This window comes from Crocodylus siamensis, chromosome 1 (assembly GCF_052110815.1).
Source record: "Crocodylus siamensis isolate JL-2025a chromosome 1, ASM5211081v1, whole genome shotgun sequence".
NCBI lineage: Eukaryota > Metazoa > Chordata > Crocodylia > Crocodylidae > Crocodylus > Crocodylus siamensis.
The window spans coordinates 163,471,344-163,496,253 of NC_143395.1; the positions used below are offsets into that span (position 1 = coordinate 163,471,344).

The window sequence follows — 24,910 nt, forward strand, 5'->3', positions numbered from 1 at the left end:
CCTTGGGATTTGTATATCTGCTTGAGAGACCATCCATCTATCTTCTCATGGCAGCACTGGGCTCTAAGGGCATCTTTACGATGTGCTCCAGGGGTGGGGAGAGGAGGGGCGCTTTAATTAGAGTGGCTCTTGGGATAATTACAGCACATCAGAGCAGACATCCTACATATCTGCAGGCACCCTTAGACTTCTTTAAGTGCTAGAACATTTGGAAACTACTGTTAGACTTGCATAGCCAACAAGATGGCAAAGTAGGCTTTCTGTCTTCCCTATACTGCATGCATGTTTAGGCTCTCTTTTCTCCATTCACCTGCATCAGTCCACTATGGATTGTTTAATGACATCCAGCCAAATTTTTATGGACTCGGTTTTATGGCAATAGGTAGGATAAAATAACTTTACAGTCTTCATTAGCTTTGTCAACATGATTTTTACCTTGTAGATTTATTCTTAGTACAGTATTTGGCTTCTGCACTTAAATGCCCTTTTAAAGAATATATATGTAATTTGTGCTATTGGTACTTGATGATAGTGTAGGTATAGAATACAGGAGTTATTATAACTGTAGAGGATTACCAAAGTCTTTGAAGATGGAGATTTTTACAAAATATTTTTCCATTCACTTATCACTTGAAGTTTTTATTTGACAGACATAATATTTAATGATGCAAGTTTTTCTTTATTTGATTTAAATCATTCAGGAAAAGTGTGACAATAATACTTTGAATTAAAATATCATCATTGTTTTGTTATATAAGATGGTCTCAAAAGTATTGCCACTCCATGCACTGAATCTGTGTAGTGGGCCAAGTTCAAGATTCAGTTGGCTGCAGTTGTTTTTAATTTGGCCTCTGACCTTCATAAATAATGTTCACAGTTCATTGCAAGCAGTCAGCCTGTCATATGTGGGTGGTTTTTTTAGGATGTAAATATTTAGTTTCCTTTTGCTTAGAGCCCTCATGCCCTTGTCCAAAGGTAGGGCAGAATTTAGCCCTGTAGCTCTATGTATGTTTATAACCTTTCCATTTTTTAATCTGTAGGAACTGACAGAGTCTAGTGAGAGACTAAAATCCCAAGCCAAAGAGCTGAAAGATGCACATAGCCAGCGGAAACTGGCTATGCAGGAGTTCTCAGAGATGAATGAGCGACTGACAGACTTGCACTCCCAAAAACAGAAACTTGCCCGCCAGCTCCGAGATAAGGAGGAAGAGATGGAAGTGGTGATGCAAAAGGTAGAAAATTTAAGGCAGGAGTTACGCAGAACAGAAAGAATAAAAAAAGAAGTAAGTAGTCCAAAGGAGTTTTAAAAAGTCCTTGAGGAATAATGATATGTGAAGGGCTTTTTGGGCAAGCAAAATAACGCTTATTTCACTACCTTTATTTAAATAAAATTATATGAGTCTGTGAATCTTTAGAGTGATATTCATTTGATTATAGCATTGTATGCAAAATTTAGTTCCTCAAGAATTCAAAAATTTCAGCCTAATAATTGGGCATTCAGCCCTTACACTAAAAGAAATCTCAGTGTGTTTAGAAAAAGTATAATATCTGAATCTGGTTATTGTTAACAATTATTTTTGTAGCTGGAAGTTCAAACTGAAGCTGCTGCTGCTGAGGCATCTAAGGACAGGAAATTGCGTGAGCGAAGTGAGCAGTACTGTAAGCAGCTGGAGAGTGAACTAGAAGGACTAAAGGTTAGTCTGCTTTGATTTTGACACCTTTAAACTTAACAGCCTGCAATGATTTGAGCTGTAAAATTGTTTTCAGGCATGGAACAAAAGGGTCTTATGAATTTGTCACCTCACCTTGCTCTGTACTGAATGCAAATACAAGTCATATCATGCTGTCACTATGAAAGGCTGTGTAAGAAACAAAGTTCCAGCAAGCATAAACTTGTGACCAGTATCCTATGTGGACATTAAAAGGTGGTTATAGTCAGAGGAGCATCGCTATAAGAAATCCTTAGTTTTTCTGTATTTATTACCAGACATTATCTTCTGTTACTAATTGCTAACTTTGCAAGTCAAAAAAGGTCTTTTATAATTTGTTAATATATTGCAAACAATATCTATGAAGACATTTTGGGTATTAATTTGTTGTAATGATATATTTCAGTTATGAGCCTAAAAAAATTATTGTAAGGGAAAAATTATAATGTACTGCATATCTTAGGTAAGTATGTCCAGTAAGGCCCCAATCTGGTAAACACTTAAGTATAACTGCACAAATGAATAGTCCTATTAATTTCAGTGTCATTATTTATATAAATAAATGCTTTCTGAATCAGGAATTTAACCAGTTCAAACTAAAATTCTTATCCCATTGTGTGGCATTATATAATAGGCTTTTTAGAGGTCCAAAAAGATTATTAGGAAAAAAATAGGTTTCCTGGTTTCTGTATAAGTGTTTGCATAAGGCAAAATCTTGTTTCCACTTAACTCATTACGATAATTAGTGGATGATTGTATTAAGAAATATGATGGATTCTTCATCACCTGAAGTCTCTAAGTCAAGATAGGATGCCTTTCTAAACGTTATGGCCTTCAAACACGAAGTACAAAGTGAAATCCCATGAATTTTGTTTTGCAGAAGGTCAAACTAGACCATTCCCTTCTGAGCTTAAAATCTATGGTTAACAGTTTTGTTAATCAATGTCATTGGGACCCTTGCCAACATTAAGAGGCAGGGTGGCAGATTGGTTAAGACATCTTGCTGCAGCTCAGAGCTCTGTGGAGAGTATGGCTGGGCTCAAGTTCTGCAGAAGAGATGGTTTGCACAGTACAGCTCTGTGCCATCATCGCCCAAACCAGTTTGGACCTCCTTGCAGACTGGATCCAGCCTGCAGACCATAGGTTGCTGATCCCTGCTTTAGAAGATTTGATTTTTCCTTAAACCAGATTTCATAACTGTTGCAAATTCAGTCTGCTCTCAGAAAACAAAGCAGTCTTCCGTCTGGTTTTTATGTCTCCAGCAGCCATGAACAGTGTGGCATCAGAACTAAGATGGCTGTAGTGGTTGTTACTTGAATATAGGATGTAGTTTATTCTTTAACTGCTCTACAGGTTCTGAATTGCTGTACCTGACCAATGTCAGTAAATGAAACAGAAAATGATCTGGGTGGCATGTGGGGGGGATACATATAAAAATGGGTTGCCATTTTTAAACACTGTCTTTTCATAACCAAATTTGAATTAATGTTAAATATGCTCAATATTTAAGCATTTTTTTTCAACAGGCAAATGTAACTTCTTTTTAGGAAGCAGAGAAGGGTGGCACATTATAGACTAACTTGTTCAGAAAGGCATGAACCTATCAATTCCAGAAAGAAAAACAAGCCTTGCGCAGAACACTTTGACCTCTCTGGATATTTCATCACTGACCTCAGAATAGCTGTTCTTAAACACCAAAACTTTAAAACATAACTTGAACCTGAAACTGTGGAACAAGAAATCATCCTTGAATCAATTGAATCGTATTACGTAGACTAGTTTTTATAATCCCTATGTTCTTCAGTAAGTTAACGGTTTTGTTCTTCCCCTTTTATCTCTTCACCCCATCTTCACCTCGTACCAGTGCCCTCTCCTTTCCTCCCTTGTTCTTTGGCCTTTGTATTTAAATTACTTTATGCTTTTGTATTTACCATATTTACTTGACTATCAGATAGCCTCCCAATAATTAGATTCTATATATGGAAAATGTATAAATTTATTATAATTTTTCAGTTATAGAACCGAATTATTGGAGGTTTCCCTTGAATTTGTTGCCCTTCCACAGCTATAGTAGGGATAATTAATCTGGGAACTCAGGTAGCCCCCTTGCCCTTGCCTCCTCCCAGCCTCTTCCCCTGCAAGCCCCTTCCTCTTGTCCTTACTGTCAAACCCTGTTCTCCTTGAAGACATGGAAGTGAGGGGCAAATTTGAAAATAATGACCTTGAAATAAATATGTATCTAGTAACTTGCATCTAGGGAAATTATTACAGGTATGCATAGACTTAGTTCATCCAAAATTGATGCAATTTACCTCTTTTGAAACTGCTGCAAGTTTTAGCATGGGTACTCCATAAACACACATATAAGTAGCACTTTTGTATTTACTCTATATATAGTAGAAACTGTGCATGATATTAGTGTGCCTGGCTGCTGACTGATTCCAGCTTCAACCAAGTGGCAACCGATTTCGAAGTAAAGTGTCTCACCTTGAAGCAGAGAAGAGGGAGTGGAGAAAGGAAAAGGAGAGAAATTCTGGCCTATGGCCTACATTCCCCTGTGGAAAAATCTGCAACATCTGCAAACAGGTCTGTGGCTCGAAGATTGGACTCTTAAGTCACTGCAAAACCCATCCATGAGCTGTGGTAGAGATCATTCTCAAATTAAGGGATTGCCAATGATGATATTAGTCCAGTGTCAAAAAGGCTTACGATTTACCATATAGTTCATTGGGCTGGGCCCCAACAAAATCAACAGCCTTTCAAGTCATGGTGACTCTACAGTTCAGCATTGCTTGGTATATGTGTCACTCCAGAAAGAATCTTAGAAAATAGAGCTGGAAGGGACTTTGAAGGGTCATCTAGTTTATCCCCATGTACCAGGCCAAGACCAAGTTGTATCTAAACCACTCCTGAAAGCTGTTTCTCTAATCTGCTCTCAAAAACCTCCTATGATGGAGATCCTACTACCTTTCTAGGTAATCTGTTCCATTATTTCACTGTTTTCACAGCTAAAGCTTTTTTTAATGTTTAATTCTCCCTTGCTGTACTTTAAGCTCATTCCTTTTTGTCCTGTCCCCAGTGGACATGAACAACTGTTTATAACATCCTTCTTTTTAATGACCTTTCACATATTTTAACACTGTTATTAGGTCTCTCTTCAGTCTTCTGTTCTCTAGACTAAAACAACTCCATTTCTTTCCATCTTTATTTCTAGTCATGTTTTCTCAATCTCACATCATTTTTATTGCTCTTCTCTGGACACTGCAGTTGATTCACATCTTTTTTGAAGGCAATGCAAGAGCTGAGTGGAATGGAAAAATTATCTCGTATTCCTGACACATGACACTCCTATTAATATATCTCATTGCAACAGTATGATGATATTGTTGTCTTATGCTTAGTTTGTCATTTACAATAACCTTCAGACACTTTGCAGGAAAAATCCTGCCTTTCCAGTTATACCTCTTTTAGTATTTGTGCAGTTGGTTAGTCCTACCTTAGTGTACTTGTCCTGATTAAATTCCACTTATTTCAGGCCATTTCTCCAATTTGTCAAGATTGTTTTGAATTCTGATCCTATTTCCCAAAGTGCTTGCAACAGTTTCCAACTCAGTACTGTATACACATTAAATAAGTGTGTTCTCTATTCTACCAACCAAACCTTTAAGGAAAATATAGAATAGTATCAAGCACAGGACAACCCCCTGGGGAACCTAGTTGATGTAACCTTCTAGTTTGATTGTAAGTCATAACTAACTGCTCTTTAAGTACTTTTTCTAATGGTTTGTCTGTATATATTACAGTAGATTCATCTGGACCACCTTTTCTTAGTGTGCTTATGAGGCTATTGTGAAAGTGAATGCCAAAAGGCTGGTTAAACTCTAGATATATCACATCCGCTGCTTCTCCTCTATCCACCAAGCCTATTCCCTTTCATAGAAAGAAATTTGATTGTTTTGATATGCCTTGTTTTTCACAAATCCAGAGTGATTTTTATCTTTTAGGTGTTTACAAATGGGTTGTGCATTTTTTTTCAGTATCTTTCTGGAAATTGAAGACTGGCTGGTCAGTAACCCCTTGGGTCTTCCTTTTTCCCCTTGTTCAAGATAGGTGCCTTTTCCAGTCTTCTGGATCATGTAGTCTCCACTAACAGCCCCAAGATTTCTTCAGTCAGTTACCCAAGAACCTTAGAGTAAATTACATCAAGCCCAGCTGACAAGTTTTCATGTAATTTGTCCACATAGGGCAGAACCTTATTTTACTAGTATATGTGTATAATCAAAATGCAGCTTGCAACCAACTCTCAGTTACCTGTCTGAAGTGTAGGAGCAATTCTGTTGCCCACTGTGGGTGCATATGTGCCCCCATTATAGGAATAGAGTTGCTCCCTGGAGATGTGCAGATGTCATATAACACAACACTTACTTTCTTCTCCTTCTGTACAAACCATGATGTTTATTAAGCAGTACTCCAGTGATGTGATTTATCCTGCCAAATCTCTGCTAGGACAATTAAGTCCTAAATTTAATGATACACAAAGATGTTCAGCATCTCCTATATATTTCCCATTATTCTTGCATTGTATTGTTATTATATTACCAGTATAGCTCTATAGAAATTTTAGTCTTTCAGTTCCTCCTTATTGCAGTCAGCTTAAATGCTAATACCTAGTGCTGACTTTTTTCAATAAAAATGTAAAACCCCTTTTCTTTATGTTGCTGAATGTTTTTCAGTATGTTCCAGCTGGAATTTCAAAGCATGCCTGTTTTACCAGGATTTTTTGGGGTCTGGAAAAAGGGATGGTAGAATTTGCGAACAAGAAAGTGTGGTGTGAAAACAGGAAGCTTTGGACTTTGATGTCATTTGAAAGTTTTATGAGCATATTTTTTACATTTGTGCGTGTGTTCCCAAACCTTCACTGATAGGAGCACTCTAGACAAACTTAAAATAAATTATGTATTTTTTAAATATTTGACATGTTTAAAATTACATTCCCAGCCCCCTGCCTGTTTTCCCCTACCTGAGCCATGACAGGTTATTTAATAAAGAAAAATAACAACAGAAAAATTATTGCCAAAGCATATGCCTGTTCAGCTTAAATATATTTGCTTCCTTATAGAGTTTCTTTAACCAACATTTTATAAATAAAAAAGCTGTGTATCACAAACAGATTCTTAACCATACTCACCCAGTAAAAGCCTTGATTGTGTCACTGCAAAATACTCTTACCTATGGAAGATGGAAGCTGTGTATTTTGAATAAAAACTAGCAAAAAATAGTATCGCTAAGGGCTAATCTCACAGAAGCCAAGCAGAAAGTCTTCCAAGATTAACTTTTAACAATGTGTTCAGCTGGGATAAAGGAGAAAATATGATTACATTGAGTGACCATATTTGAATCTTCACAGTTCTGAATCCACAAAGCATTACTGCAGTCTCATGTGATGGTGTTCCATATGCATACTGATGTTCAAAATGTGATTCTGCCTTTGCAGTTGTAAACAGTGCCTCCATGTTATAATTATATTTGAATACACTTAGTAACATTATTAATTGTATCATCTTTGTGAGGTAGGCTAGTATTGTTTTCTTTATTTAAGGTAAAGAAGCTTGTTCAAATTTTCAAACATGCTCTTTAACCATCTGTGTGCAAGTAAGTATATTGCATCCTTTTGTGCCTCACAGTTACACTGTTTGTGCACTTAGGGAAATGCATATGAAAACATTTATGCATGCAGCAGGAGATCAGGCTTGGGCCAGCTCAGACTATATTTTCTATTCCTTATGCTACTGTTGAACTCTAGTTCTGTTTTAATATTTTGTTCTTGAAACAATACCCAATCGCTCGCCAACCACTTTCTCTCACACTAGCAACTCTTCTGTCCTGTGGGCTCATGTTTTGGTGCTTTAGAATATCTTTGAAATTACATTGGAACTTTCTGGTACATAAGGTTGCTGTTTTACCTACTGTACCTGCTGTGGATAGGTTTCAGTGAAGAAAACTAGCATGTCAGGCAGCAGCGAACCTGTGAAATGGTTGTTGATATCTGCCCAGCAATGTATCCCCATGCTCTATTCCACACTTGCCTGCCGTGTGACATCTTCAGATGGGATCGTTCTCTTATTCCCTAGTTTGATTCTGTCATAAGGGTAAGATTTTACCCTTAGATTGTTGTGTCTTTGCTCTGATTGAGGTAATCTTGTGATATTGTAAATGGGTGAAACTACATATCTAATTGATTATGCATTCCCAAGCCGAAGTTGGTAGCAAGGCTTATTTTTCTTCAGATAGATGTCCAATAGAAATGCAGATGATATAAGTTTTCTTGGCCAGCCTGTAGCTATCAACATCTGTTTATGCATCAGCAAAGTAAAGGTACACAAACCCTTGGTTGATGCTGACTGAGGAGAATTTTATTAGCTCATGGGAAAGCTGGTGATTATAACTAGACACGCTGATCTCTCAGGGATTTTATCTTAGGCTTCTAGTTGAACTGCCCTGCCTAAAGCACCATGTTGCTTTACTAAATATTTTATTTTATATATTTTATAATTAAGTTTCAGGGATTTTAAAAACCTGATCTATTCCATGTCCTTTTGTTAAAAGGCACTTTTCATTTTGGGACTTAGTGTTGGATTTTAAGACTTGAACAGCAGATGGTGATTAATACTCAGTCAAATAGGCTCTGCTTCATTTTGAGTGTACAGTTTCTTCCAGACTAGTCAGTAGGAAAGCTGTAGTGGGTGCAGAATATCGGTCCTTTGCTTTCAGAGCTAACCCAAGCAATGTTGAAATAGCAGACCTTGCCAAACAGCTGTGCAGCATTCAAACTGATACAGACTTAAGAAGCTATCATTCTTGGTGCTTCGAGTTTGTTTTCCCCACTTGTCTGGTGTGGCATACATGATAAATTTAGATGAACTGCATCCTAGTTCTTTTTCCAAGCTGCTGGCCAAAAGGTTTCAGATTGGTCATATTTGACACCTGTGTTCTAGTCAGCATTGATGTTTCTGAATTGCTCCCTTATAGCTGTCTCACAAATTGCTTATGTGAAAAATTCATGTAGAAAGTATGTGAGTTGGAATCAGAAGAGGTCTTGGTAAGATTTGGGGACTTTATATCTTTTCCCACTCCAGGGTGTCACTTGAATTTTATGCGACTGGTCTTCCAGTTTGTGAACTCAAAGGGCTTGTGTTGGGGAAACACAAAAATAAACCCTGTGGTCTCTTTCTGGTTGCCTATAAGTAGGCAGAATGTGGCTTTTAACATTCCAAAGTGTGATATAACCATATTATGCCATGATTTGAAAATAACATGCAAGTGGCTAGCCTACAGGAAGAGAGTAGAGAATTGGACTTAACTGTGTTCTGACACTGACTTTTAAACAGTTGAGATAAATGCATATATGTAAGTGCAGTCTGTTGTATGAATTATACTCACACAGTGTGCCATATTCTAAACATAAGATTGTGTATATCAAGATTGAGTTATTATTAAGCATACATTTTCAGTGTTCTGCTATGCAGGAAAACTAATGTTGAGCTGTTCCTTTTTTAGCAAAAGCAAATTGGTCGCTCACCAGGGGTGAGCAGCACAGAACATCAGCAAGAGATCACTAAATTAAAGGCCGACTGGGAAAAGAAAAGTGTTTTCTATGAAGAGGAACTATCCAAACGAGAGCTAATGCATGCTAATGAAATCAAAAACTTGAAGAAAGAACTGCGGGATGCAGAGAGCCAGCAGCTCGCCCTCAAGAAAGAGATTATGATCTTGAAAGACAAATTAGAAAAGACCAGGAGAGAGAGGTAAGTGCAGCCCTAGAGCTTCCCAGTGAATTCTAGATACCTTAATAGTTCCAAATGTAATTTCAAAACATACCATCGGTCCAGGCGTTCTGGCTCCAGATTCATTTTGGTAGATCTGATGTCAGAGTATAATGTGTAAACAAGAAAAATAACTGAAATCCATTTACCAGCCTTGTTCAAAGAAAGCTACCCCTGAAAATTATATATATTCTTGGGTCAAATTCTGCACTGTGAAAATTTGTCTCCTGGGGTTTAAGTTACAGCTTGAATAATTTTTTAGCATTCTTTTTCCTCTTGGTCATTTCATCATTTGATTGGAAAACTGAAATGTGAGAGGTCATCTGCTGCTTGCATTCCTGCTGGCACAAGAACAGTCATTTAAGGTGGCTTAAGGTTGACTCATCCTGGGTTTTATCCAGTGCTAACATCTGTCATTAGGCTCCTGTAGATACAGACCCTTTCATCTGTACTGACAGAGTGATTTGTCAAAGTCCTGCTTTTCTTCCAGGTGGTGGAGCTGATAATTAGCCTGGAGAATGTTTCTCAAAGTATTCATCAGTAAAGACAAGTTTATCTTAATGTACTACTAGTAGTAGCCTGATTGTATGAAGTACTTTCATTCATATAAATTTCAAAGTGCTTTACAGACAGCGGTACACGTCCTCTCTTTCCTGTTACACAGCAGAAAGTGGAATAGGAGAACCAAGAAGTGTAACTCAGAAAGGCAAAACGTAATGAGAGCTGCACGTCCATAGCTACAGTGTGAGAACCAAACAAAGGAATAAAAAGAGACGGGAGGCAGGGAAGATGCTCTATTTCCCTTTGGGGGCTCTGTTTCTTTTTGGGGCTACGTACAAGAATATATTGTGTTGCATTTTACTGCTGCCTTAAGCGGCATTACCTCCTATTGGCAGCTTGGCAAACTGTAGTGTAAGAATGAATGGGAGTCAAGGATGCCAAGCTAATTTCAGGTTAGCAGAGACATCTGACATGACAGCTATACTTCAGGAGAGTGTCAACAGAATATAAGATCTACAGGAAGTAGCCTTTTTTGTTCCTATGGATACCCAATTCTTACTGCAGCCAGACACTTTCTCTTGGCCTTACAGGTATGATGCTGATGGTAGAAAGTAGGATACAGTGATGAGGTAACTCAAAGACTTTCAGATGAGGTGGGCCGGTTAGGATGTTATGTCTTGTATTGTGTCAGGGTTGACAGTAGTCTTACAAACAGTTTAGATTATGGCTTTGCATAGGATAGTTTGGATAGGGATGATCCTGCCTCAGGCAGGAGGATGGACTAGATGACCTCTGGAGGCCCCTTCCAGCCCTACTTCTCTTATTTCTAGGAATCACTTGGAATATTGTTAGAATTACAGCCATCTTTGGGATGGACATACAACAGCCCATTCTGTGGCAATGTCATAGCTTTTTTTTAGGACAGGAAGGAAAGGCTAACATTCAGTTGAAATTCTAGGTAAAACGTACATAATCAGCATGTTATCAATATGCCACAAAAGCTTAACCAGAATATTGAGGCTAGAAACCTTACAAATGTAAATAGGACACATCTTTAGTAACTCAAAATAGGATTATAAATGTGACTGACTAGCACAATACACTTTGGTATGTTAGTTCAGGGCTGACTCAGAAGGAATAAGGCCTTTTAATGAATCACTAGCACCACTTCCTGCGGCACAAAAATTTTCTTGGAATTCTCTCATCCAAACAGTGACCAGCCCTGATACTGCTGAGTTTGTGTGATCTTATCAGATTACAGCTCCAAGTTATACAGTTGCAAAAATCACAAAGTGACTACATTTCCCATTTTAAAGCAATAACAAGATTATTTCATAAGACAACCCTACCTCTGGTTTGCTCTTTTCAAAAATCTAGTTCCAACATGATCTTTGATCTCGCCAAGGAAAAAGTGAAAAGGAACTGAGTATAAAAGGAATGGTACAGCAGATGTGCATTTTTGTGTGTGTAGTGATCACCTTTATTTCAAATGCGGTAACTAAGACAGATCCTGAACTAAAATGTATCATATAGCCAAAATGTAGGGTCTGATCCTCTTGCTAGGAGTGGAAGACACACTCAGCACCTCTCAGGAACACGTCAGTATAATGCAAGATCAGGTCTCCAGAGTATAATGATGTAAGTATCCTAGAGAAGCAGGGCTGGAAAGGACCTCTAGTGGCCATCTAGTCCAACCCCCTGCCTGAGGCAGGATCATCCCTATCCTAGTCATCATATACAAACACATAATCTAAACTCTTTGTAAGACTGCTGTCAACCCTGACAACAACATAAGACATAACACCCTAACCTGCCACAGGTAAAGCAGAGGAACCACAGCAGCCAGTGTCCTGCTTCTATAAAAGGTTGTTAATATGCACTTAAGAGATCCCAGGTAGAGGTTCATACCCCCCACACAGAGGAAGGCAAAAACCCCACAGTCTATACCAGTCTGACCATGGGGTCAGAAATTCCTTTCTGACCCCAGATATGTTGATCAGTCTGACCCTGAGCAGAGGGGCAAGACCCTTTAGCCAGGAACCTCCAGCTTTAAGTCCCAGTAGGGGCTTTGGCACATCTAACTGCCAAGTGTTATGTTTCAAAGCATGCCTAGCAACAAATGATTTTAGTGAGGAGCCTAATATGCTGTACTATATTTTAGAGTCTGGTTGCAACACTACGTTTATTTCATATTAGGAGTAGGAATTAGATTCTTCATAAATGTCTGTCCATGTACCAAGTGATACTAGAATAAGCATGTGCAGAGTCCTGCTGTGGTCAGTGAAACTCCATGAAGATCCTAGAGCAGGATTCAGACATAAGTAAGTGAGGAAAAAAATTATGAGCTGATTTGGATCTGCAATTGCTCAGGTTTTTATGAGTGATGCTTAAATATTACGGAATGAAGATATAAAAAGCTATGATGTGCCTGTTAGTAATTGGTTGTCTTCCATCAAAGAAAATTATTTTAGTTATGGAACTTTATTGCATTTTTCTTCTTACCTTGCTGCTGTTTAGACTCATGTGGGTGTGCGCATGTGTGTATGTGTTTGTAAATAAAAGCTGTGCTGTGGCAGAAAGCTTTGTCAGATATATTATGAGTAGTACAGCCACAAGTTAATTACCTAGGTCAATTCCAAAAAAAAGTTTAACAAGAACTTTGTATCACAGTATTCTGCATGCGCCACTCAGCTTTTTTTTAAAACCTGCATTAGAATTGCTCTAGAGAGATTTTTCTTTTAAATTGATATGATTGTTCAATTTTCTCTGCCTCTAATATGAGTCATTCTTAGTATTGATAGTCCAACTGTATGTGCCTTGCAGGGAGAAAGAAACACTACCTTTACCTACATAATAATGATTCTGTGTTAAAGTCTGAGACCTTGTAATTTACTAGGGCATGAAACAAATGCTTCATGCTACTAGAACATCAGAATGTGAATACAGGATCAGACCAGTAATCCAACTACGGTGGTAATCTGTCTCTGATCTTTGTCAGGATCACATGCTTGAGAGACAAGTACAAGATGGGATAATCATGGAATATCCTGTTTGTAGAAGTTTCTTTTGAACCTGTCAGTTAGTGGTTGGTTTACTGAGCTGGGAGTTTTTGTAAGTCTGTCTTGTTAAAGGGTGTGGTGTGAATAAGTCAAATGTTTGAGGTTTGAATTTTGCTTCAGGGCCCCTTCCCATGGTTTCAGAATAGCATGATAAAATAATTTGTGCCCTCCTCCCACAGTCACAATACAGAAGTAGCAACATGACATTATAAGAGTGTACTCCACATTGTTTTATTATGGCTTGCTCAGTTATTTTGAGAATGAAAGACAATCTAGGGCATGTACATGTTTCCTAAAGTTCATGAACAAATATGTAACTAAGTTTTAGAAAAGGACATGAAATAGCTGAGAGAGAGCTTGTGGCATTTTGTTCTTTATGCCTACCCAAGATATGCCACTGGAATCTGTCACTTTTCTAAGCCAGGCATTTCAGGCTAGATGAGATACTTGAGGACAGTTGGTAGATCTCTGCACTCACTCCTTATTTCTGAGGCCACATTTTCTTTACTTCAGCTTCTCGATCTTCCCCTTTGCTTCCCTTACCAGTTTGATTCACTGGCATGATAACTACTGCCACTGCAATTAATGACTTTGCTTACAAAAAACCCAAAAAACATCAGTTGCGCTCACCGACCTAACAAAAGTTGATATGAATTCACCAACTGTGAGCAAGCCTAGAAAGAGCACATTTTAGAAAAGTCTAAAGCAGCCAAAACAAAATACATTTTAAATGCACAATGCTGAACAAAAATATTAGCCAAGTGCTGAAAGAAAAAAAGGTTGACCTACTGTCTGAGAAGTTAGCCTTGAACCCATGTCTTGTTCATGGTAGCAAGACCTGTTTCCTTTAATTCTTTTCTGCTTATTACCCAGTCTGCTCGTCATATGCATGGAATCTCAAGGTCTGGGAGAGGGTGGTGGTGGTGGATTTCAGAATGGAAGTCATACAGTACCAATAATAATATGTTACATTGCTAGAGTGAAGTGTTATGTTTCAAAGGATGCCTAGCAGCAAACAATTTCAGTGATGAGCCTAATATGCTGTACTATATTTCAAAGTCTGGTTGCAACATTAAATGAATTTCAAATTAGGAATAGGAAATTCAAACCAGGAATATTCTTAAACGGGTTCAGTGTAACCACTGATGGCTTCTCAGTTTTTAAGGATGTTCTTGCAGAATTGTTATAACTTTGCCAAGTTCCATCTCAAAGACAGAGTTAGATGAAGACATAATTCTCCATCCCATAATCTGAAATATTGATCTGGTTGCAATTTAAACTTCAAGACAGTTTCCAATGTTTTTTATTTTTTATGGCCTTTTACTGAGCACTATCTTCAGTGTCATAATAGATGGGCCATTATAATTTTACCTACTATCTACCTGGCACTATCTCATCAACCTATTAGCAAACTACATCCTAGTTACTAGCCATTACTATGAAACTGAAATGCCATAAAATAATATTCATGAGTCTCTACAAGTAAATGGGATGGATTTGAGGGGGTTTATGGCTCTTCTGTGCTATACTACCTTTTTTCTGATCTTGAGGATTGAGAAAATCATATTCCCTTTGACAGGGAGAGAGTGTCTTACAGCTTCATTCATCTGCAAGTTCACGAGGTTCCTTGAATATGATAATGTTGATTGATATGACAGTTTATTACATGTGTTGTCTCCCTGCTAAATGAAATCCACCTGAGTAGGGAAGAGTTCAGAACAGCAGCCAGCCTGGAGGCTTTCCACAGAAGAAAAAACAGAACAGATTTCAGAATCTGCCTGTATCAGAACCTACAGTTCAATCATGCTGTATCCCAAGATGTCAGCTTATCTGTCCACTTCTTATTGATACTGATAGATGAACCTCGAATGGGTTCACAGTTCAAATAAACATCCTTTTACATTTGTTAAATTAGCCTGGGAGTAGTTTAAGCAGCAGCTTTTCTCTTCATGGGATCAATCTTGCTAGACCAATGTGTGTTTCACACATGAGATGCTAATATGTCTAGGTCTTGCATCTGACAATTCTGTCTGTAATCCTGCCTAGGAGCTAGAAGTGCAAAGATGTGTGAAAAGTAAACTGTCATCTTAACAAAACAATGTATACGAAAGGGCTTTTCCTTACCTGTGAGTGTCTTCAACTCTGTGGCGATCCCTTGAAATCATAATAGATTGATATATTTTATTTTGCAAAATAAAAACTGCCGATGAGTTTGGAAGATTGCCCTAAAGAATGAAGTACTTCTAAGAAGTTGATAAATGTTAGCTATATTAATCCTGCAGCAAAAGAAGGTTAATATCTATACTAATAACATTGAACACACTGTTTCAGAGTCCTAAGATTAAGCAGATAATCACATTCACAGTTTAGTAGGTTTCCTATATAATACTTTCACCTTTTTGTATGCTTCACAGTCCTTATATAGTTACACATTGCAACCATAATTAGATTTAAGGAAATAATGAGGTAGGATAATGTGAAACTTACTGTATTTTCATTACACCTTAGCCAAAGTGAAAGAGAGGAGTTTGAAGCAGAATTCAAACAGAAGTATGAACGCGAGAAAATTCTATTAATGGAGGAAAACAAAAAGCTCTCAAATGAGCTAGATAAGGTGAGTATTGCTTATGTGAGTGGCTTGGTTAGCAGTTCAACTTTCAGTATATCCTGTGTTGGAGATTATATAAATTGGATCCACAGTATCCATCTCTATCATGACCTACACTACATTCCCTATATTCCTATATATAGACCCTATATTCTTGTCTCCAGATGGGGTACCTCTTATTTATTAGACCCCATAATTCATGCTTTGGACAGAAAAGCTCTACTGAGTTAATAGGGGTGGAGGGCTGTTCCTTCCATGGTAACTGATTCATGTGTCTACCTCTACCTTATGGCAAGTAAAAGCTAAATCAGAGTAGCTGCCTCCTGAATAGCACATTGTGAATGAAATGGGGACAAAGTGCCTCAGTTTAGCTTCCACTTAACACAGAATAGGAGAAAGCACACCTGGAGTATGTTAAGCAAAGGCATGCATCACTTTTCCTGATGAAGCTGAGCCACTAGGCAGCCCAGAAAGCAACAGTCCTTGGGATGGACTACCAACAGGGAGCATGCCTAAGTGGACCAGCATGGAAAGCATCACCTGGGAGGGGAAAGAAACCCCAGCTTCCAATCTCTGCCACTAGAGTGATTGTTTTTTATTTAACTGTAAAATGCACAAACAGTTTTAGGACCAGGGACTGGAACCAAGGAATCTGATCCCTCCCCCACCCAATCACTAAGCTACAGAGTCCAGCTCCCTCTTGCTTGCCCTTCTGATACCATGACTCTTGTATGCTCATCTGCCCAGTGATCCACCTTCAACAGGGCAGGGTGGTAACTACCTTTATCTAGCCTGTTCTGTAGCCTGGTGGTTAAGGCATTGAAGGGTTCAAATCAGCTCAGATTGTGGAGGACTTAGGGCCCACTTTCTGAGTAAGTTGTCTACCCACTAGGCTGCTGAACACAGTGGGCTGCATTCAATGTTGCCAATCCAAGTTTGGTATGGGTAGGTGAACTGCTAGGTATAGATGTAATATGTTTCAAATATGGAAGAAGATGAAGTGGAATTGGGCATAGGTGGAGAATTAAAGTGTCTGGAGAGACAAGGCTATGCAATACTTTCTTAGGCCTGGCTCCTGCTGAACAAGCAGAAGATCTCATAGCTACAGAGCAGAACTGGAACAGAAGATCAGGGTGTCTTGCATTTCTTGCTTTGCTCAAGCCCTTTCTTTCATCTTATGCTTCTGCAAGCAATGTACATCCATATCTGTACATAAAAGAGAAGTCCTAAGTCTTGTCAAAAATATTGCAGGAGTCTCATTCTGATAGTAACTCCAATTCTGATTTGTTTTCTGAAGAAGAAATGCAGTTTTGGTCCTTACAAAGGGCCTTTCAACACAGCTAAGTCTAGACATAAAAGCAGATGTCACAAGGAACTCATTATGATTGATGCAGGGTTTTTAAAAGAGGTACTAAAAGGTAGAGCACAGAGAAATAAAACTCCTTGATCAGCTCAGGCCAACACAAGGGTGAAGTCACAGCTGTTGATAGACTAAAAAGGCTTTTTGACATTATCATTCAGCTCACCACCATGTTTGAGAGACTAAGTATGAACAACCGACAGCTGGAGGAAGAGATGAGAGACCTGGCAGACAAAAAGGAATCTGTGGCACATTGGGAAGCCCAGATTACTGAGATCATCCAGTGGTAAGTACCCAACTCTAATGTCATGGCAGATGCCCTTGATATAGGATAGTTATGGGGTAGGGCTGCTAGTGCATTTTTTATTTGTGTGTTGCATCAGAAAACCCCAGCTCCCTTGAGAAAATCTCCAACATGTTAGGTTGGAACTACATTTTTTTCCTGGGTGTTTCATTACATTCTGGGTTTAGAAAATCATGTTCCTTCTTAAGAGCAAAATTGTCTTTTCAAATAAAACTGTTAAACCATGAAAGAATTAGCGCCACTAGGTGTGGCTTGTAGCTTTGGAAAAATGTTGAAAGGAATCATGTGCCTTGCTTGCTGTTTTAAGGAAAAGCAAGTCTGGGAAAAGCAGTGGCTGTGAGGAATTGTATCACTTCTCCTGCATTATGAACTTCCCTGGAGTGAAACAAACTTAATGGAATTTATATCCAATGTTATGGAGAGAGAAACTATTCTCAGAGTGCAAGCACTTAGGTCTAACGCATGGAAAATGCTGTTCAAGTGACCTTGCTAATAATGCTTTCATTAAACTGTCACATTATGTTTATAATGCAGCCTGTCTATTTCTAATACACTAAGGGAAAAGTATGAATTTCAACTGTTGATGGAATGAGAAAGGTCTTACTAAGAGTTAGTGATTTTAAAATATTTTTTGCTTTTTTGGCCCATTGTAATGTTGAATTTATATGAAAACAAACTGCATCCAGATATTTTTTATAGATCAGTTACTTTTGTGGGGTATCTGTATTGTACACTAATATTTTTTTATTTTGTTTGTTTCTTAAACTTTTTTCCCTTTTATCTTGTTTTATACTGTCTGAATAATCAAAGCCCTTATTTGGTCAAAACAGAAATGAATAAACATTGTCTTTTTAAGGAGACCTGGTTAGTTTGCTGTTGTGACATCAGCATAACTTTTAGACATTTTCAGACAAAGCTTTTTTAATATTACCACTCAATACATGTTGGGAACTATGGACCTATTACAAGCAATGTATTTTGTTACATAGATATACATACTTCAAATCCATGTGCAGGCAAGTCCATATTCTCTCAAGGCATCACTTCCACAGCAGCAGCAATGAGTGTTTTTTTCAAACCCTTTGTATCTCTAGTTCTCCCAAACAGCTGTTAAGTGTAATGGATTCTATGCCAGCCCTAAGTCTGAATAAATTAAGATGGTAGTTTCAGAGTTGTTCAAAATAATTTAATTTGTGTAAATGAAATCAAGGTGGAGGAAAAAAGAAGTCAATCATTATATGCAAAAATCAGGGTTTTCTTAAAGGGTGTTATTGTAATGTCTGAAATGTCTAGTGTAATGTCTGAAATAACCAAACCTCAGTTGTGAATTAACATATTAAAGCCTTTATAAACCAGTACATGGGAACTCTGGAGGAAGTCAAGTCAGCCATGATTGTATATTGTTTCACTTGGCCATGGATGACATTTTTGCAGATAGTTATATAGTAAATTATTTTCTCTCTCCTTCCATTCTGTGCTGGCTTTTTTTCTATGCAAATATTTTTGATTGCTGCTGTTGAGATGGTACTGGAAAGGTCATGAATGTTGTCAACCAAGTCAGACTGAAAGAAAACTGTATGTAACCAGCAAGGATTTTTAATGAAAACATACCTCAGAGCTATTTAAATGTATAATGTTCAAAACCAAAATCAGACCTCTTATTCACTGAGCTCAATTACATTGTATTATTCTTCCTAAGAATAAAAAGGACTTTTGTAGGAACATAGGACATTCAGGGATAAACAAAAAGAAGACAAGGAGAAATCTATCTAGATTTACATGTTTAAATGTTACATAAATCTATCTTCTTTTACTTTTTCCCAGCTCAAGGATATCCAATAGCCTTCACTCAACAATGCTTAGCTATTCCTTTGCTCAAGTGACTGCTGTTTTGGCCTGTACTCTTCCATTTGTGTTTCTCAGATAATCTTGTGGCATCCGTCTGCTTTCTACATACAGTTCAACACTGCGTACTGAAATTACATTGTCACTTAATGATGTATCTCTCTGCATGCATATATAGAGCACTCTTTTTAGCATTGGTAGGAGTGATATTTGTTTTATGAGAGCCTGACATAATACTTTCTTATTCTAAAGGGTGCCAATGTTTTGGGACATGTGTAAGTCCTTAATTTTCTTCCAAAGCATGTTCAGTTTCAGTTCACATGACAGCCTTAGTCTGCTGTGGCAGATTCACAGAATCATAAATAGGAGGAAAAGAATTATCAGATTTTCTAGAATAGTGATTCTCAACGGAGGTGTCGCAAGCTCCTTTGAGGGGTGATGCAGCACCCAGACCCTGTGAGAAGAGGTAAGCACTGGCACTTCCCCATGCCAAGCACCCTGAACCCACCCCAAAATCCTGGCAGTGCTCTCCATAACCCCTTACATCAGTTCCAAGAGATTGGGAGGAGTGAGAGAAGGAACTGGGCTGAAAATTAAAGCTCTTGTCCACCAGCAGACCCTGTGTCAACCAACCCTGTGCTGTGTGACACGCTCTGCCACAAATGCATGAGTGGATGGTCAGTAGGGCACATAGCTACATTTTTTCAGTCCAGCTCCTGTCATGCTTCTGGAACTGATGGGAGAGGCTGTGGGGAATGATATATGGGAATGGCCATGCTTATCCCCTTAGGCAGAGATGAGGACAGGGAGGGGACAGATATCAGAAAGATCAGGGCATGTCAGGCTCCTTCCCCTGCTGCCTTCATCTGGCACCAGCCTCTGCACCAAAGGCCACTGTCACCCCCTTCCACCTTCCACAGGGATAGCTGCCTCCTTCAGGGGTCTAATGACCCACGCCTTACCCCTAGTCTGACTTGCTGAGCAGCCCCTGCCAGCACTGAACACTGCATGCTCCACTACCACCATGGGTGCCCTGTCCACCCTGCCACCCTATGAGATGGTTTTAAGAGTGCCACAAGGAGTAAAAAGTAAGCAGTTTAAGAAATAAATTAGTCTTTAAATGGGTGCTATTAAATTTCAAACATCTCCCCAGTCAGGATGTTGATGTTCCCTACAATAGTTGATGTTCCCTACATCTAATTTTAAATAACACAAGCTGTCAGAATTTCATCATTTCCTTTGAGACACTTTGCCATAATCTAATACTCTTTCTCTTGCTCACCTCATTACTCCATGATAATCCCTCCCTCCTTGAACCATCCTAAATTATTCTTCCTTTTCTCAATATTTGTAGCATGGAAATAATTGCAATCATATTACTGTAACCCTTGTCCCTGCTTACATATCATACTCTCTAGTGTCTGCACTGTGGAGCAGCTACAAAAACCTTTTCATTTTTCCACTGTATTAAAAAGCTTTCAGTATTTATGGTCTCTTAGGGTAATAAACAGTTGGAACAAAACTCTAATTGAAAATTTTAACATGATAACAATAGAGCCTCCTAGACTATCCACACCTGTAATGGAGCTCTTGGATTGACAAGCCATTATTTTCCAAACTACTCATCAATCCTTGACAGAAGCAACAAATCATGAGACTTGTATAGTCAACTATGAATTTTCCTCTGGATGCAAAGAAATTCATTGCATCTAATGCTATAACAGTCAGCTTTAAATACAAGGCTTTCAGCTAGCTAGGGATAATATATTCAGACCTGTAACAGAAAAGAGATGACCAGAAATCTCTGCTACTAATTCATTAGAAGTCCATGTAGGGCACTTAACTGTGTCTATGTCTGTGCTGCAGCTTATCCTTCTGTAAAAAAGGCAAAAATGGCATTGAGTTATCTTACAAGAGTGCTGAGATACTTAATTATCTAATGTGATGTTTTTCTATTGTGTATTAAATGTACTATTATGAAGAATAATTGGAAAATTAGTGCAGAACTTACTTCCTTTTAAAAATAGAGAGTGCAGAGATTTTTAAAATTGTAGGATATCAGTTTGCCTCAACTATTAGTGGCTAACATTTTATCCTATACATCTGTAGACTGGAATATCAGTAGTGGCCTGTTGTCTACTTCTGAAGTTAAAATATAAATCCTCTCTGAGGTCTCTTACATTGTACATGAGCAAAGTTCACATCATTCAGAAGATGTATGTTGACCCAGAAAACAACATTTGAAAGAGACCAGAGACTTAGGAACATCAAACTTTTTGTGCATTTTTTCCCAGTTGAAACTGCTGGGCCTTCAAAATATTTCCTTGAAAAAAGGGTAAAACTTCATATTTAAAAAGACAGCTTGGTTTTACATTAAAATACAACTACTTGAGAACAAAGCAAGTGGACAGCTCCTTAACTTATCTGAATTCAGTTCCTGGGCCAGCTTCAGACTTTCTTTATAAACTCTGGCAAATCAATTAGGCCCCTGGCAGACATTAAAATAATGGTGTGATTAGGATCTGAGGAAATTTATGACCCGTCCCAAAAATCATGCATCCTGTCATGTCAAATGTGCATGAATAACAAGTTGTGTGATATATGGGTTGAGGCATAAAATTCTCCAGATTCCAATCTTGCCATTGCAGGGCTACTTCCAGCCTGATCCCTGGGACCTGGTGCTGACAGTCAAGTGATTGGTTCATCAGTGGTTCAAAGCTCCCTACTTACAGGATGTTTGCTTCCACACTGCCATTTGCTAAACCCAGAGCAAGTACATAAGATTCTCAGTTGAGACTTAACTATACAAGGTTCTTCATAGCACTGAGAGTGTTCATAAAATGCCTGACAAGAGGAAGAAGGAATCAGAATTCATGGTAGAGGTGATATCTTTTATTAGACCAACTAGATTGTTGCAATAAAATTGTTTTTACTTGCAAGAGGAAACGTCCTTTTTAAGAAGACAGGAGTTCACAACCACCCCTTACCTGGATGACTGCCAGATCAGATGCACATTGCAGTAGGATTGTGGTCTATGATACCCTTAGGTTGCATTTTTTCCCAGCTAGAACTCTTTCTAAATGATAAGAACTGATTTCTCATCCAGATAATAGAACTGATAGGAGTTTCTTCAATTCCAAATCAGCAGAAGCCTCTCTCTTCTAGATCAGTGGTTCTCAACTTTCTTTGGACTGGGATCAATCTGTAAACCTTGATGGCCAGTCCAGTACCCCTCACTCTTGACCCTCTGGCCCTAGCCTCTCACTGTGTGGGGCAAGGGGTGGGTGTGTGGGGTATGGGGAGAGCCCCTTGCAGACTGGAACTCTGGCAGCCTACAAGGAAAAGCCACGGTTTTGCATGTTTTTCTCCTTTAAAGGAGAATCTATTTTTAAAGTTTGTTCATGACCCTTTCATATATTCTTGCAATCCACTTTTGGGTCATAACCCACAGGCTGAGAAACACCATTCTAGGAGACAGGTTCCAGTCTGTTCAGTTAAAGGTAAACATCTCCAGATAAGATTGAGGACAACAGTGCATGTATGTGGTGGACTTACCGATGCAGCCTGGCTCAAACAGGTTTGGAAAATCTTCATTTAGATTGGTGGAGCCCATCCACCAATCAGGTAAGGGCTGGGGATAAGAGGCCAGCCCTGCCTCTTACACAGAGGTGGTGGGGAGCAAAGAGCCTCCCAGACCTGGCTGAAGCCTGTGTTCTGCAGGTCAGGCAAGCCTTCGGAGGTGGAGCCTCCAGGGTGAATAAAAGGAGCTGCATGCCCATCACGCAGCAGATGCATCAGGGGCCAAAGCAGGCAGGGCTAAGAAAAGCTGGGGAGAGCTGCCTAGTGGGCAAAAGTAGTAGCCCAGAAGAGCCCTGGAAGACTCTTGGCAGGATGGGCACAGCAAGTGGCTTCAGCTACAGCCTTAGCAGTGCAGAGCAGTGCACAGGGCAGACCCTAGGAGCTGCAGGAGTCAGCTCAGGTCCCCAGACCCTCAGCGCACAGAGCAGTGCATAGGGCATGTCCTGGGAGCTGTGGGAGGCAGTTCAGGTCCCTGGACATTTGGTGCACATAGCGGTGCATGGGGCGGCCAGATTCTGAGAGCTGCACATGGCAGCTCGAGTATGCTACCCTCGGCATGTAGCTGAGGGCTTGGTACATGCAGCAGTGCATGGTGTCCCAAATCCTGGAAGTAGTGCCAGGCTGCTCACTGCTTGGGTTCACTACCCCTCCCGTGAGGCTGGGCACCTAGGAGGTGCCAGGCCACTCGGGTTTGCTACCCTTCCCTGGCGTGAGGCCAGGTACCCAGGAGGCACCAGCACAATGCAGCAGAGCCTGGGTTTTGGGACCCACACGAGGTGGCCCAAGCCCCAACAGGGGGCAAAAGGTGGAGCCTGGGTTTCAGAACCCACATGAGGTGGCCCGAGCCCCTACAGAGGGCATAAGGCAGGGCCTTGGGTGGTCCCAGGAGCCCCTCCCGATCTGCTTCCCCGCATTCATGAGTACCTGGGGAATGGGTCCCCATGGGGTAGGAAGCCCTGGGGGGGTGGCCATCAGGGGCTGAGGAAGTACTGGGACCCTCCCCTACTTCCCTTAGGAGTGGTGCCAGGGTTTGGCACCCTGCGGGAACGCCTGGTGATCTTGGCCACGTGGGTACCTGAAAGGGGAGTTGCAGAACTGGTGTCTTGTATTTTTGTAAATAGTTATATAAGTATACTTATATTTATATATAGTTATCCTTTAATGTGACCTGGGTTTTGTCATCTATTTGAGGTTTATCTGTATCTACTTGTTGTTTTGCCTGAACTTACCTGTTGTTACCTGTTGTATATCTGCCTTTGTTGTGCTTACGTGTTGCCAACAGCTACTTACCTGCATAGGAATCCTTACCCTTTGAAGTAGGGGACCCAGGGGCCTTTGATTGTAGAGCATAACGGTGTTTAGTGATCTAAATATTGTATATATGTACCCTTTTTCTCTCATGAGTTCGTAAATATTGTTACCTGTATATTAATAAACATGTATATAGGTAAGCAGTGGGGTCCCGGCCTGACTCTGTAGGAACTAAGGGGAAACTGTGTGGTTGACATTTCCCTCCCACAACACCTCTCTGCCTGCTGACAACCCCCTTCAATTCAGAGAAGCAGAGGGGAGTACATACCCTGTGTACACCCGGGCTACGTGTAACTCAAAGCCTTCTGGTCCCATAGGAACTCGTGTTCACCCTGAAACTGAGGGAGTTTGCATGGAGGGGATACTCTGGTGCTTCCATTCCTGGAAGCCAGAGCTCCTCAGCAGCCCACCATGTTTGCTGGTGGGCAACCAGGCAGGTTTCCTATATTGGTTTGTCGGAACTGTTTTGTTAGAAAATTCTTTACAGGCTCTGGTAAAGAGTGAAACTTGACCTCACAAGAGCGCCTATCATCTCTCTGTTTTTCTTAATTCTCTTGAGTGGATGCGTATAAATAGACCATCCAAAGAGACATCAAGGGACACTGCTATACGTGTTTAAATAATTTAGTTCTTGAATAAGAAAGAAGCTGCATATGGTAGATTCAGAGGACCTTAGGATCCTCAGGCTTCTTCTACCATTGCTAAAGGACTATAGCAAAGATACGAGTACTAGTAAGACTCGCTGGCAGTTTTTATTAGGTTTAAAACAAGTGCAAGAGGTAGTGGGGCTGCACGTCCAATCAATATGAAG

At 39.6% G+C, this 24,910-nt stretch overlaps 1 protein-coding gene across 7 annotated transcripts in view; it reads left to right on the forward strand.

Moving 5' to 3' along the window:
- CDC42BPA (CDC42 binding protein kinase alpha) overlaps window positions 1–24,910 on the forward strand; it is a 334,018-nt gene that overhangs the window by 241,711 nt on the left and 67,397 nt on the right. For all 7 annotated transcript variants that reach the window (XM_090047507.1, XM_090047449.1, XM_090047476.1 and 4 more), the window contains exons 13-17: window positions 1,041–1,283; window positions 1,584–1,694; window positions 9,267–9,514; window positions 15,601–15,706; window positions 17,222–17,346. In XM_090047507.1, the coding sequence (XP_089903633.1) occupies window positions 1,041–1,283; window positions 1,584–1,694; window positions 9,267–9,514; window positions 15,601–15,706; window positions 17,222–17,346 (833 nt within the window). The remainder of the gene's footprint in view (window positions 1–1,040; window positions 1,284–1,583; window positions 1,695–9,266; window positions 9,515–15,600; window positions 15,707–17,221; window positions 17,347–24,910) is intronic.